The 16,768-nt window shown below is 37.1% G+C and overlaps 1 protein-coding gene across 4 annotated transcripts in view; it reads right to left on the reverse strand.

The window, feature by feature from the left end:
* The window catches only part of HECW1 (HECT, C2 and WW domain containing E3 ubiquitin protein ligase 1), a 432,582-nt gene that overhangs the window by 62,170 nt on the left and 353,644 nt on the right, over positions 1–16,768 (reverse strand). For all 4 annotated transcript variants that reach the window (XM_029926571.1, XM_029926585.1, XM_029926561.1 and 1 more), the window contains 3 exons: positions 11,574–11,708; positions 3,135–3,240; positions 2,112–2,208 (listed from right to left, as the gene is read on the reverse strand). In XM_029926571.1, the coding sequence (XP_029782431.1) occupies positions 2,112–2,208; positions 3,135–3,240; positions 11,574–11,708 (338 nt within the window). The remainder of the gene's footprint in view (positions 1–2,111; positions 2,209–3,134; positions 3,241–11,573; positions 11,709–16,768) is intronic.

Genomic DNA, 16,768 nt, shown 5'->3' on the forward strand with positions numbered 1-16,768 from the left:
GAGAGTGAATAATCTACTCCAGCAAGATTAATAGGAATTTGAATAGCAAAGAGACTATTTTCAAGTTTGATGATTCACTGAGGAAGTCAAGGCAGAGTATTACAGTTGTCAATGAGATTCAAAAGACCACCAAATGGGAGGTGAGGAATCAGAGGCATTCAGTGACTGCATTCTTACCCACCTTGCCTGATCCTTTACACACATCCCCATAAAAGCATCTCCACAGTGCCCACATGGTAACCCTGTTTCCAAGGAAATTAAGGGCAGATTTGGACTGAATAACATGCCTTGATGAATGGTTCTTAACGGCTGGAGCAAGAATTCAAGTTCTAAGGGGACACACTTAACCATCATGCATTGCCAGTTTCCAAAATGCTGTGTAGTCAAGTGAAGCAGAGAGACAGTGGAATATATTGGAGAAAAAGTGGGATTTAAGTTCAGAGGATATTTTCTCTTATCACTTTTGGTGGCTATTCTTTCCAAATGAAGTGAGTCAGTTTCAGAGACACTCATGCTGCGATGACACCAATGGACAGTAAGATTTAAGTAGTTAGAATATAAACTTTTGATACTTTTTGTTTGCTTGTTGGTTTAATTTTGAATGTGTTTATCTAGTATTTGGTTTACCATTAAACAATAATATTCTAAAAATAGGAACATTTAAAATGAATTAAAGACCTAAATGTGAGACCTGAAACCATAAAATTCCTAGAAGAAAATACACGTAGTAATTGCTTTGACATCAGTTGTAGGAACATCTTTCTAGTTATGTCTCCTTTGGCAAGGGGGAACAAAAGCAAAAATAAACCATTGGGACCGCCCCAAAATAAAAAGCCTTTGCACAGTGAAGGAAACCATCAACAAAACAAAAGACACCCTAGTAAATAGGAGAAGGTATCTGCAAATATAACATAAAATGTTAATATCAAAATATATAAAGAATTTGACAACTCAACACCAAAAATCCCTCCCAAAATTCAATTAAAAATGGTCAGGGGACATGAACAGCTTTTTCTTTTTTCCCAAAGAAGACATACAGGTGGACCACAGATGTATGAAAAGATGCTTGATATCACTCATCATTAGAGAAATGCAAGTCAGCACCTCACACCTGTAAGAATGACTAAAATAAAAAAACATAAGAAATAGCATGTTGGTGAGAATGTAGAGGAAAAGGAACCTGTATGCAGTGTTGGTGGGACTGCAAGTGCAGCTACTATGGAAAACAGTGTGGAGGTTCCTCAAATAATTAAAAATAGAGTTACTACATGATCCATTAATTCCACTACTGGGTATTTACACAAAGAAAATGAAAATATGAATTCAAAAAGATATATACACCCCTGTGTTTGCTGTAGCATTATTTACAACAGCCAAGATATGGCAGCAATCCAAGTACACATCCACAGATGAATGGATAAAGAAGATGTGGTATATATATATATATATGTATACAATGGAACATTACTCCACCATACAAAATGAAATCTTTCCATTTGCAACAACATGGATGAATCTAAAGGATATAATGCTAAGTGATATATGTCAATCAAAGAATCTCACTCACATGTAGAATTTGAGAAACAAAACAAGCAAGGAAAAAAAGAAAGAAAGGAAACAACAGGCTCAACAAAGGAGAATAAACTGATGGTTACAAGAGATGGGGTGGTATGGGTGAAATAGGTGATGGGGGTTAAGAGTACACTGATTGTGATGAGCACTGAGTAACACAGAATTGTTCAGTCACTATACTGCACACCTGAAACAAATATAACATTAATTAATATGTTAATTATATTTGAATAAAAATTTATGTGGTGTTTTACCTAAATAATTATTTGATGAAAGGTATTTTACTTTTTCTGTGCTTCCCTCCAAATCAATGGAAATCATTTGAGCATTGTATGAATAATACATAACTTGGCCACATGGCTATCTCTGATTGTGGCACTTCAGAGAACATTAGAATCCCTGGATCTCCCATGTGGAGTATTCAAGACATAATTAAATGTATGAACAAAACGCAGCATAAGCTACTACGCTCTCTCCACAGACGTGTGGTCCCACCTGGACGACCAGCTGGAGCTCCGGGGTGAAGCACAAGCCCTTACCTGAGTGTGTGGTTTCTCGCCAGGCTTGGCTGACGCTCTTGCAGCATTTCAAAAATGTTTGGCTGGCGGAGAAATGCCACAATCTTGTCATTATATGCTGAAACAGACAAAAGTGCAAGTTGTGGTTGAGTTTTCAGCCCAGAGATGATTTCTCTAAAGGTTGGAAAATAGCTGCTTGATACCAGGATTAATGCAGGAGCTTGAAGGGCAGGTAGCATACTCATCAGAAAAATGTAAGCTCTTGAGGTCTCTTTGTCTGTGACATAATAGCATTGTCATTTCTAAAAGATCAAACCAAAAGTGAACTAGATCTAAGTTAATTATCCTTAATATTCCAAGAACTTAACAGGGTGTTAACTCATCTCTGTGTGAACAGGTGAAGGAGAAAAAAAATCATTCTTCCATGAGCTATTTTACTTACTCTCTTCCTTCTGACTTCTCTTGGTCATTTTGCCATAGTTATTACGGCAAAAGATTCTTTATATGTTCAAAGAAATCCATTTCTGAGCACTTGACACTTACAACCTGTGGCCATGGTTGATTTCCCAGTAGTAATAATGAGAAATATCCAAATCCATTAGGGCTTTCTTACCTCATTTGCCTTGACACAAGTGGCACGTGTTTTAGAAGGAGGTGGCTGAGGTTAGGACCAAAAACTATGCTGACTCGTCCTCATACACACATGGGAAAAGAGGGCTAAATTAAAAACTGCATCCAATAGCAACAGAATCCATCACCTCATTTAAACTATGTCCCCCTGAACTCAGCTAACAAATCACTGAATGGAATTAAGAAGGGGATGAGAGTCTGGAAGAGAGCAGAGCCAGGGAAGAGAGAAGAACAAATCGAGGAGGGGAGGGAAAGGGAAAAAGCGCAAAGGAGGGATGGAAGCAAAGGGTAGAGGATAGATTTTACCACAGGAAAGGAGAAAGAAAATACAGAATCTTGAATATTAAAGGACTTGTGATAAGAACAACAAGGCTAAGGATTAGGTATCCAGGATCCAAAAAGCATGATACATACCTAGTGGCAATGACTCATGCTGATGTTGGCTTCGAATAGCAGCTACCAGGCTGTGTCCTGGCCTGGCCAGTAAAGAGGCTCCTCTGTTTCTAGAGACTTCTGAAGCCTAATTTCAAAATAAAATTGTTAGCACTGGAAATCTTATCAATTTCAGATGGTCTTTTGATACTAACTTTCCAATATGAAGGGGGAAAGACCCATATAGCACCTAAGTTAAAAAAGCAATGAAGTTATAATCTTCAGAATGAGAGGAAATAAGCAAGTTAAAAAAAAAAAAAGACTAGGTAGTAAGGCTTTTAAGAAAGTGGTTATGCCAAATATCCTTAACTAGTATTAGTATACTGACTAGCCTAAGGAACATTTCTTTTCATAAATATGTTCAAGAGACATAAATAAATTCCATACGAATACTCTCAGTAAAGATAGGTTTATGACCTTAATTTCCCTGACTTAGCACTGAACTTCAGAACTGAATGTGGAATGGACTTGCTCTTTTTAACAGCATGTATCACCCTCAGATGGCTGTTCCTTGCTACTTGGCTATTATTCCATTCACTGTGCTGGCTACTCTTTCTGAACATAGTATCTTTTGCCTTTCTCAAAATTCTGGAAGATAAGCATTATTAATCACATATTATAATCAGGAAATCTGAGGATTGGATAAAATTAAGTTAAAAAATTTTTTTCAACTCTAAGAGGCAGAACCAGGGTTGGTTTGATTGCAAAGGATTTGTTGGCTCCTCTCATGCTGCTAGTCTGCATCCAGTACCTCAGTTTGGAAGAACATTTTGATAAAACTTCATGAAATACAGAACTCATGTAGTTTAAAACTGATATTCATGATGGCTAATCTAGCTCAATATAAATTTTGGAAATCCCTTAAGTCTTTAAAGGATGATGAACTTTCTACCATGATTCTATGTACATTATGTTTCTTAAAGGACCCTTGCAGGGTAAGCTATTTAAACAGAGGCTGTATAGATTTTCAACACTGGAGTACATTCACCAAGTATATGGGTTTGCTATATGACTCATTCTATGATATTTGGTAAAGTAGGCCAAAATAGGCTTTAAAAACATTTAAGAATTCCACAGATTGCTTTGTAACATACTTATAAAGAGCTCAAACATCCAGACAAAAAAGGACAGAAAATTCTCCCTCTGAGACCAGTATACAATTCACTCCCACAGAATTCAGGAAAGGTACTAAGGTCCTATGCTACAAAGTCCAGAAAGGTCAAGTCAAACTCAATGAGGTCATTTAAGACTAGGCCATGTGTCATATTGCAGATGACAAACAGGACAGCTTACCTAGGGCTTATTAATTAAAGACATAAAAACCATAGTAATTGCTGGTTTTCCCTCAGGTCCTACTTCCATACTTCACACAGACAGGATTAACATCCTTCCTCTGCAGAGATATGCTATGAGTTCACTGTCTATACATGGCAGTCTTTGAACTGCTCTTCTGGAAGTAGAAGAGACACAGATGCATCCCTTTTCTCTCCTGGTGCTTCTCTTTGCTCACTGCTTAGTTGAGGGACAAGGAAATAGATTCTGTGCCCTTGTGGTAGGCTTCTCACTTTGGTGTCATTATCCCTCAGCTCTGTACAGCTAGTGTAGCCAGCCTCCAAGATTTAGAAGTTGGTACTTGGGCAACAACACTTTCCAGTCCCAATTAAATGGTTACAATGCAAACTGGTAAAGGAAAGGTTTGTGGACTACTCAAACATGCAACACTGAGTCTCCACATTTCTTTCTCCATGAATTAATAAATACATAAAGCCTTAGGGCGCCTGGGTGGCTCAGTTGGTTAAGTGTCTGACTTTGGCTCAGGTCATGATCTCACGGTTCGTGGGTTCGAGCGCTGTGTCGGGGTCTGTGCTGAAAGGTAGCTCAGAGCCTGGGGCCTGCTTCAGATTCTGTATCTCCCCCTTTCTCTGACCCTCTCCTGCTTGCATTGTCTCTCCCTGTCTCTCAAAAATAAAAAACATAACAAAAATATGTAAAGCCTTTCTGGCACTGCAATGTTAGGTTTCTTTTCCTTGGAGGGAATTATGTCAGTCTGCTTTTAGTGTGTGTTTGAAATATTTTCGATGCTGTGAAGACAGGATCTCAAAAACCACTCAGTTGAAGATTATCTAAATGATGTATTACAGAGAGAAATTGAGGAAGCAGATCCAATAGCAGACTTCAGGAAGGCATGGCTGTAATACAGAACTCAAATGATGCCTGCTGTCACACCATGAGCTAAAGTGTCTCATTGTTGGTGGGCTGCCCTGAAATAAATAAGGCTTTGAAACAGGAAGAAACTTACTTCTCTTCCTAGCTGCCAGAGGGAATTCATGTATTATAGATACGTTTTAGGGAAAAATGGTGCCTTCTTCTGAGGTCACCTGCTCACTGAGAAAACTAAGCTAGACTGCAAAACTTCAGAAACCAGATGAAGGGCAGCTACCCCAAAAGTAGACAACTGACTGATGAATATGCTTCAGGCCAACGACGAGTGGAGGAAACAACACAGGGGGAAGGTAAGGCATGTGAGGGACCTGAACCATAGAAACATCTGCCAAGGGCAAAGGAGGTGATTGCAAAGTAGTATTGGAAGCCTACAGATGAGTTGGAGGATGGGAGGGAAAAACAGAAACAGCTTTCTCCAACTAGGAGCCAGGAAGGTACAAGGGTGGTGCAGTTTCAGGCAGGGCTCAAGCAGATTCTAAGATTGGGAGAGCATTTAGAAGTGCTAGGATCCTTGTAGTCCTAAAGTAGTACTAAATGGTCCATCCTGAGGAATGTTAAGTATCGACTGGGTAACTGATTTGGGTCTCACTCTAAACGTGATGCTAATATTTACTTTCCTAACTACTGAAAATGACCAGAAGTTTGGATTTTTCATTTAAAATCAAAATTATACAACTCACTGAATTCTCTGGCATTTGACACCTTCTGTGTTACTGAGTTTCTCAGGATGTACGTGAGAGACAAAGAAGGGACTCTGCCAGTGGCCTGCCTCTCCCCAGACATTCTATGACTATTTTATGACTGGCTAAAACCCAGTTTCCACTACTTTTAAGACTTCTTTTCTTTTGATGTTGAAATAGCTTTAATCATAATTGCAAATGTGAAAACTTCAAACATTTAGCTCCCCAGATAAATAAGTAGATATGCTCAGAAAATAGTTTTCAGTGACTGGTAAACAAATTTCTCTTCTGCGTTGCAATTTAGAAATGTAAACAGATGGCTTTTTAAAGATGCGATTCAAAATTGCAGGTTTTAGACTGAATTTGGGTTTAATAATCAGTGAATACTCTCTTTAAAAACACAGGAGGAGACCTGATGATAAAAAAATTAGCGAGCTCAGAGGAAAGGCCTAACTCATGAATTTGCATTCATCTCTAGATCCTTTTTGTGTTCTAAAAATAGATCATTAACAAAGTTTTCAAAATTATCTTAAGGAAACAAAAGAGAGAAAGATCTATGCTTAAGCTATTCAACATATTTATAATAGCAAAAAGTGGGCAATAAACATAATGTACAAAAAAGACTTGATTTAAATTATGGTAGATCCATAAGATAAAATATAGAAGAATTTTAATGGCATGGGTACAGGCTACAAGGCACTGTTTTGGTAAAATAGGATACAGAACCATAGACAACATGATCAAATTTTCATTTCTATGCACAACAGGAAGTGTCTCCAGATGGGGGATTATCTCTCCTTTTAACTTCTTTCCCACCTGTGTCTGTGTTTTCTACACTCATTACTTCCTGTTGATAATTCAAAAGCTTATTTTCATAGGTGCCTGAATTTTATAAACTTCCAACCAAACTGTAATCAAGTATTGGTTGTAGGGAATCAAGAGAAAAAATTCCCAAAATTTAGAAGCAGTGCAGAAGTTACCTTCCCACACTTCATTGTGTCATCAGTACCAGTGAATTAACTTTTGTTTTTTAAAAAAATCTCACTGCAAAGAACGACCAAGAGTGACTTCTGCTTTTAAAGTGAAAAGTCAGTTTCTTCTCTGCCAGATTCTTGTTCTTTAAAGAGGCAATAACTGTTAAGCTTTTTTGTGTCTACCCTTCCAGAACTTTCCTATGGGTAATGATTTTCGAACCTGACTAGGGTAAGGTGGTAAAAGAAACAAAACTTATGTGCTATGTTATCCTTTCTCATTAGTGTTAATTTATATTGCAAATTGCAATATGAATAAGACATATGTGGCCTCCAGTGATTTCCTTACTGATAGAGAGATGGGAACCAATATTTATAGCCCTATATGCTCTTTCCATTTATCTGTGTCCATTTCCTTTGGGACATTATGGGAAGAGATAGGCTTGTTTTGTTAGTCCTTTATTTATTTTATTTTATTTTTTGTATATTGCAGACAGGCATGACACTACATTAAAATGCAGGCTAAAGTGTCAAATAATGATCTTTTTATGCATAAAGTACTATATTCCTGATAACTGCTTTCAGCAAACTGCCTGAAAAATTTTCACTTGAAGGCCAATAAAAGACATTTAACAGTATTGCTATTAATAACCTATCTTAGAGGTTTTGAGGAAAATTTTTACCAATTAGGATTCTGAATATAGAAACTGATTTCAATTCTGTTCTTAAATGCGACTGATAAAAATATCAACTGCTGAGCAACACTCAAGAGTATGGCTCATGAAGGTGAACAAAAAATAACTGATTCCTAAGGTTGCAGTATAAGAAACATCTATAGCAAATCCTCGAATTCCCCTGCGATGTGACACAGAAAAACCATGGATTATAGAAATAATTCATTGATTATTCCTGAGTCCATCTGCTTATTCCATATTTCTGTCTGCTTAGCTGTCATTTCAAATTGGATGTCCTGATGTTTTCATATTCATTATCAACTTATCTAACAGCAAACCTACCATTGTCCCCAGTTGGCTTTCCTGCCCATCTTACCAATGTCTTGTTAATGTGACTCAAGCCTCACAGACTCTGAGAATCACAGAGCTAGCTGGCCATCCAGTTCCCTTGTCTCCACTTGCAGATGAGGAAACTGAGGCCCCAGAAAGGAAAGGAAGGAGCAATGATACACAGCTCCTCTGTGGAGAAGCCAGAGCTGAGACTGTCTACTAACTGAAGTCCCAGGTACCCCTTCCTCTGTACCTCTTGACCTCCTGAGGCTTCTTCCCACAAGGGATCCTTTGTGTTCTGTCACTTTGCTGCTTCCAGTGCCTCCCCACCTTATACCTAGTCTGTGGCAGAGGCCCCTGAAGGGCCTTTCTCGCACAGATCACTCTTTACCACAAGCCTTCCTACTCTTGGCCATCTCTTGTCTAGAATACTAGTTTACACTGGACTGGGAGTTAGGAGATCTGAGCTGTGGTCTTGACTCCCTGTGTTGCCTGAGTTTTTGATATTTAAGTTTACCTGACTTTAAAATACAATTCCTCACTGATGCGGCATTGCCACCTAGGAGTATTTGGAAATGCATAGGGTATTTTGTTTTTTTGTTTTGTTTTGTTTTGGTTGTCATAGTGACTGGTGAGGTGAGGGCACTCCTTACATTTAATGGATGTGACTAGGAAAAAAGGTCCAGCAATGATATAGGACAATTCTACACTTCATAAAATTGTCTTTAAACTGCCAATAACCTTCTCTTGAAAGGCAATGGGTGACTTGATCTCTAAAGCCCATTTTTATACAAAAACCATCATGTTATTCCTCTCAAATTCATTCAATGGGCTTTTAAGAAAGTGCCAACCACATGGCATTCAAAGGTTAACAAAAAGCAAGACAAAAACCAAGTGGAAATGGTATTCTGGTCATATTCGTTGTCTCTCTACTGACCCTTCTCAGTCCTACCGCTGCATCTCTGCTTATGCTGTATCTCTGAGGGGTTGCCCTTCCTCTTCTTTGGTTCCTTGCTAGATTCTGCCAATTTTCTAGGGTTAGGTCAGGTACCCTATTTTAAAGCCTTTCCTTGGCCTCTTTTGAACTCCTATCCCACTTGTCCTAACATCTCTCTTGGCACTCAATCATATTCTAATTGTTCTTGTTACTTAATTCTGTGTGGTTTTTTGGCCTGGCTTCAAACATGGAATATAAAATTCTCCTGGGCAGGGATCATTTCTCATTCCGTAGAGCTCAGAGCAGGCCATGAACTTAATCAATGTTTGTTGAGCAAAATCACATCACGGCAAACACAATAAGCCTTTCTCACTACCTACTCCTTCTGTTTTTATATCCAGATCCTCCCATCTTCTCAATCCCAGGCTGTGGGCTCTCACAGCAGGAGGAATCAGATATTTGTTTTCACAGAGGCTGGGTCTTTGTTTTCTCTGGTATGCTGCCTCTAGATCAGATATTCTCTGCCTCCCAGCTTTTCTCTCTGTTGCTTTTCTTGGTTTCTCCCTGTGTCAGTGCAAAGCTACCAACAGAGAGGATGCGCAGAGGGATGGGAGGGGTTTGAAAACCTGATGAACTGAATCAGTTTGCGAGTGAATGAATTAGGAAGAATACAGATGGCTGGTGCACATTGATGCCCTTTCATTGTTATGTGTTACAGTCTTTATTGACTGATGCAGGTCATTTGCCATTAATGTTCGTATTTAATGTAACCGGGCTTAGGCTATTCAATTGTATTAAATAAGTGGTTTAGAACTGGTAATGCAAGTGGTACTCATGATCTTAATTTTGTTATGACACAAATGTTTTAATACTTGCATTTTCAGGTTAGTTTCTTATAAATGTGAGAGATCTGTATCTTTAGAGGGTTCATCTTACATTGAGTAATCTACATTTTTGTTTTATTGACATTGAATCTGTAGTACTCAGCTTCTTTTATCAAATGTGGTTACTCTATATTAACACTGAAACTGCCTTAATAAAATTAAAGAGCCTGGATATTTTAAATAAACAGCATATTTCAAATTGATGCAGAGTTTTGTATCCGTCCACTCTTATCTGATAACGCTTGTACTTTCTGAAGTATTGTGAAAGTGCCGCCAGAGAAGGATACAATGCCTGTTGAGCTGGGAAGTTGGGGCACTGCTTTCTGTAGTCTGTGAATGTGCCTGCTGCTAAGTATCTGCTACCTGAGCATCCTGACACCCACATAACCCTTGGGGATGCATAATATGACTTCACTGCATAGGCTCATACACATGTTACATATATGCAGAAAGAAAGAATTAACATGTTTTCAGCAGTTTCCTAAAACAATACTTAAGATGAGTCATGAAAGAAAAATTCATTTTATCACACTGATCTTAAACCATGAATGCCCTTGATTGGAAACAGTTATGCCTGTCAGGGTATTCAGATGATTTCCTTAAAAAGTAGTAAAGTGGTGCCAATACACCTTCCCCTGAGACTTAGGTTTGCTATCTGGAGTCTGCCGGGTAGATTGTTATTTTCCCCATTTCTCCTGATATGTTCGCTCTAGTTCTCCTAGGAATGACTCTTGGGGGTGGGGGTGGGACACACACACACACACACACACACACACACACACACACGTGTGCATGTGCACGCACACACATATATCTACATCTTTGTTTCCTACACTATTTTTTCATTTTTTACTTCATTGTAATCCAACTCTACAAGCTGTTTTAAGAGAAATGGTTCTTAGCACCCACATCTCCTGAGATCCTGGTGGTTTCTTTTAAAACATGGTTCCAATACTTGGGAAATGTCAGTCAAGACATAAGAAAGGATTTGCTCATATTATTGCCAGGAACTGACTAGAAGTAGAAAAGAACTATGTTTTGAGTTTTGGCTTGAGCAAGGAGGCCAGGAAAGGGTATGGGATACAGAGATATTAAGTCAGGAAGGCAAAGCATATGATATTTTAAGAAGGGTGGCAGCTTTTCATTATTCAATGGAAGATAACCACTGGCAGGGGCAACAAATAGAAACCAAGAAAGAGCACATGGTAGGATGGGAACAGACTGTTCCTGTGCCCAGTTGATTTTCCCTAATCTTTAGTTCATATATATAGTATTGATGAGAACAGAGTATCCAGGTACTTTGTTGATTTCCCCCAATCTATAGTCCATATACATAGTATTGGTCTTCTCCAGGATCTATGAAAAGCCATAAGTTTAATGTCATACACTGTATGATCTATTAAGAACTCACATGTGACTGGAAGGCCTACGGAAGCACAGCTCCAGCCATAATGTAGGGATCTCCTGACACTGCGTTTTCAGTTTCCTTTAAGCTAGACAGATTTTTCATGGTGACGATTGTTACGACAAAAGGGAAGGCAGAAGGAAGGCGATCTGAAGATGGGTGTCCTTGACTTATCATTCTTCTACAGAGCAGTGTGGATATGGCAGAGCCCCTTGAGGAGCAGGCAATGCTAGATCCCAGCCACTCAAACAGTGCTGGCCCCACTAGCGGAGGAGCCTGATGAACTGTGAAGGTGGCGGGGGGCCTGGGGGTGTTACCTCTCCAGCGCTGTAACTCCGGAGCCTCTGGAGGTGCTGTCGATGTGTCAGGTGATTGGGAAGACGACCGTTCTGAAGAGGGATTCGGGGGTCAATGAAAGTGGTGGCTCGACTGTTGTGGTCCACGAAAAAAGACTGCAGACAGACCAATAGAAAAGAACACTGCGTGAGAATGAGCCAAAACATAAGGGAATGAGACAAGGCTCAGTCTTCATATTTATTTCTGTCCATCCTTTTTATCTGCTCAAAACTTGACTGAAGACTGGGACACTGTGCATCTGTTTGCTCAGTAGTTGAAGGAAACAATACCAGTCATTGATAAACACTTTACAGCACAGAGCTACAGAGTCATGATCACAACATTTTATTTACGATGGAAAAGAGGAGAAATGGAACCTTTGATACAGTAAAATAACTAGTAATTAATAATTTGTGAAGCATTCTATTTATTTTTAAATAGATGCTCTTTTTTTGGTTAAAGAATTAGCACAGTCTTACTGAGAAGAAACTTTAAAGGGATAAAAAAGTAAGAAGAAAACCAAAGTCATCCTAAATGTCACAATCTAAGGGTAATCACCAAAATATTTTGATGAGGTTTTTTTCCTATTTTTTCTTTTCCTATGCAAATGTACAAATATCTATATCTCTTCTCCACATCAGCACTTATGATTTTGTTGGAAGATTTTTTCACCTATTATTTTATGAGCATTTCCCTGTTATTAGACATTCTTTTAACACAGAATTTTATTAAGTATATGGTATTCAGCTTGACTGGTGGATGCAAAATAATTTCAGTACCTTCTGTCATTGGACATTTTACTTTTTTACTGTTTGAAAAAAATGCTTCAATAAACATTATTCATAAATCTTTGCAGCATGTTTGATTACATGTTCTAATATATGACAAAAGTTATTATTTAAATCTAAAATCACTTCACATAAAAGAGAAAATTAATACTTTCTTAAAAAACCCTCTTTTGTACTACTAAACAATCTTTCAAATACTGTCTTTTGAACAAAATTAATGTTTGATAAAGGTGACTTGCTCTTAAAGACCTCAATCAATGCTTGTTTTAGACATGTTCAGATGTTGCCTGATAGAAGTAGTCAAAGAAATTTTATAGATTTAAAAATTATTTTGAGGAAGTATGAGCTTACAATTTCAAGTACTAGATGTCATTGTAAACAAGCTTCTTTTGTTAAAGAGCTCCATAAGATGGAAGTGATTTCATTATGGAGACCAAAAGATGTCACAGGACATAGGAGATTAAGTCCCCTAATAGTATGTTACAGTATCTGGGGCTTGCAGTAAAATTCCCAGGACGGCGTCCCACACAGATTGCAAAAGGGCTGCATGTCCAGTAAGTTGGATGAGACTGAAGAAGACATATCTTGAAAAACTGGGTTAGGTGGCTCAAAAGCGACACCAGTGATATCAAAAAGAAAAGTAAAGAATCTGAAGAAGAAAAAAAATGTGAGTGGAGAAAAAAAATCTATCAACATGTTTACATAATGAGATTTTAAACACACACATTTAGTACAAGCTAAATTCACTATTTCAAGGTGACTTTTTATTATCCAACTATATGCCTCCACATTTACATATTAAAGTTAAATGGGTTTTTATATTTGTGCATATGTGGCAATTTTTTGGTAAAATTCCTAAAAGCTGAGTTAAAAGTTAGAAAAATTTTGGTTTATTGATCCATATTAACAAATTACCTTCATGAGTGTTGCACATATTTATTCTCTTACCCTAAATCCATGAACACTTTTCATGGATTTCACAAACGTTGAGTATTTGAAAGATTTCTTAGAAAGGTTGAATAGTAAATAATGCTGAGTCATCATCTACAGGGAAAACCAAACATTTTCTCAGGTTTATTGGTCAATTTCTTCATTGGAGTACTGGTGACTTTATTCCCTTTTGTGTTGCTATTGTTGGGATGTTAAGGTTTTCTTATTTATTTCTAAATGTGCTTAAAGTTTATTTATTTTGAGAGGGAGAATGCAATTGGGGGGAGGGGCAGAGAGGCAGAGAGAGAGAGAGAGAGAGAGAGAGAGAAACCCAAGAAGGCTCCACACAATCAGTGCAGACCCTGATGTGGGGCTTGAACTCACAAACTATGAGATCATGACCTGAGCAGAAACCAAGAATCTGATGCTTAACAGACTGAGCCATCTAGGCACCCCTAAATGTGCTTAGTTACTCATGTGTCTTCAAAGTACTTTTGATTTTTGTTTGCATTTCTAAATTATATATATGTATATATATATATATATATATATATATATATATTTCTATCTAGAGGTCAGTTCAATGCTTAATTATAGTTTTCTAGCTTTATTTTTTGGTGAGTTTTTTTCCTGAAACTTGTTTTGGCATAAATGTGAAGCTGTAATCTAATTTTTTTCTCCAAGAGTCTATTCTTCTAAATCATTCCCTATCATTTTATTACATAGAACTCATAAATACCACTGTCTGTTTCAGGGATATTTTATCTATTCCAATGGTCTGCGTGATTTTCAGTGGCCAATTATTAATGTCTGTAGGACATGTTTCCTCTTATTATTTATCTTTTCCATGATTTTCTTAAGTATTCATGCCTGCTTATTTTTCCAGATCAACTGATATTAATTTTATTAAGTTCTAAAATAGTTCTATTAGGATTTTGTTTACAGTCACCTTAAGAATACAGATGATTTTAGAGAGAATTCATTCATTCTTTCCTTTTTAATTTTTAAAAATATAATTGATTGTCAAATTGGCTAGCATACAGTGTATAAAGTGTGCTCTTGGGTTTCAGGGTAGATTCCTGTGGTTTATTGCTTGCATACAACACCCAGTGCTCATCCCAACAAGTGCCCTCCTCAATGCCCATCACCCATGAGAATTCATTCTTTATAAAGGTCACTGTATCCTTTCCCATGTCTGAACTTAAAAATGTCTATTCAATACTTTTTCTTCTCAGTAAAATTATTTAGTTGTCTTCCTAAAAGACACATGTTTTTGGTCTGTTGGTATATATTTATTTACTATTTTTAAAAGTGTATTTATTTTGAGAGAGTTTATATGTGCACATGTGTGGGCAGGGAAGGGGCAGAAAGAGAGGGAGAGAGAATCTCAAGTAGGCTCCTCTGTACAAAGCCCAACATGGGGCTGGATTCCATGGAGCATAAGATCATAACCTGAGCCAAAAGCAATCATTGGATGCTCTACTGACTAAGCCACCTGGGGGGCCCTGGGAGTCTGTAGGCATTTAATACTGTCTGTTGTAACATGGATAGAACTAGAGTGGATTATGCTAAGTGAAATCAGTCAGAGAAAGACAAATGTATGATTTTACTCATATGTGGAATTTAAGAAACAACAGATGAACATAGGAGAAGGGAAGGAAAAACAAGATAAAAGCAGAGATGGAGGCAAACCATAAGAGATTCTTAAATACAGAGGACAAACTGAGGGTTGCTGGAGGGGAGGTCGGTGTGTGGATGGACTAAATGGATGATGGGCATTAAGGAGGATGAGCACTGGGTGTCATATGTAAGTGATGTATCACTGGGTTCTACTCCTGAAATCAGTACTACACTGTATGTTAACTAACTTGAATTTAAATAAATAAATTTTTAAAATTACTGTCTGTTACTATTCTGAGTGCTTCTTTTCCTGTAATGTTTGTAACCTATCATTGCTAGTACCTAGAAAAGCTATTATTGGTATATTTAGTTTGTATCTTATATTAATGCTTCTATTGAATAAAGTACTCTTTATTATATCTTCCTCAATTTTAACTTGCAAATTATGATAATTTTGTCTCCTTTATAAAGACTCTTTTACTTTTGTTTCTTGTAATATTGGCAAGAACTTCTATAATAATATTAAAGAAGACATGGCAGCTGCAATCTTGTTCTTGATTTTGATGGAAAAACTATTAGGGTCCAAATGTAAAATAGGATTGTCATGAAAACATATTTACATACCTAATTTACCAAAGCTATGTTTTATTTTTTTTAAATAGTTTATTACCAAGTTGGTTTCCATATAACACCCAGTGTTCTTGCCCACAAGTGCCCCTTTCAAATGTGTACTTAATTTTAATCATATATTTGTATAGCATTTCTTAAAATGATCAATTAAAATTTCTCCTATAAACTGGTGGTTAATGTACTAGAAATAATAGACTTACAGTAAATGAGCCTTACATCTTTGGGAGAAAACCTACTTAATTGTGGTGGGTCCCTCTTTTAATGTACTATCTAATTCAACTTTAATTTAATTTAATTTAATTTTAATGTTTTATTTTATTTTTGAGAGAGACAGATATAAGAGCATGAGTAGAGAGGGGCAGAAAGAGAGGGAGACACAGAATCTGAGGCAGGCTCCAGGCTCTGAGCTTGTCCACATAGAGCCTAACTCAGGGCTCAAACTCACGAACTGTGAGATCATGACCTCAGCTGAAGTCAGACATTTAACCCACTGAGCCACCCAGGCGCCTCATCTTCCAGATTTTCTTTGGTTTGAAACATTTATATAACTATATAACTTTATTTATTTAACTATATAACTTTTTTTTTAAAAATTTCTCTGCATCTCTTATAACTCATTCCTTGGTTTTATTTACTATTTTTAGATTGATTTATTTCTCTTCTAAACAACTCTTACATTTATTTCTTATATTGTTTTCCAGTTCATGCACTTCTGGGATTTTATTGTCAAGTACCTTTTGAAATAAATTTTTGCTTCAATTACTGTTGCTTTTTTACCTTCTCTAAGTTATTAATTTGAAAGCTTATTTTTTAATATTTTTCTTGTTTAATAATAAAAATAAATGTGCTTAATCATTTCAGTACAATCTTTCTATATCATGATTTATTAAGTACTGGTGACATGCATTTTCAATAATTTCTCAACGGTTTATAAGTTTTTATTTTATTTAAAACCCTATAGTCATGAAGAGTATTGTTTTGAATTTCCAATTGGCAAATAGTTGGTTTTTGATGGTTGTATTTAAAGTTATTGTTAAGAGGACATCCAGATGGCCTACAGGCACATGAAACAATGCTCAACATCACTCATCATCAGGGAAACACAAATCAAAACCACACTGAGATACCACCTCACGCCAGTCAGAGTGGCTAAAATGAACAAATCAAGAGACTGTAGATGCTGGCGAGGGTGTGGAGAGACGGGCACC

The sequence above is a fragment of the Suricata suricatta genome, chromosome 2 (assembly GCF_006229205.1).
Source record: "Suricata suricatta isolate VVHF042 chromosome 2, meerkat_22Aug2017_6uvM2_HiC, whole genome shotgun sequence".
In the NCBI taxonomy this organism is placed as follows: domain Eukaryota; kingdom Metazoa; phylum Chordata; class Mammalia; order Carnivora; family Herpestidae; genus Suricata; species Suricata suricatta.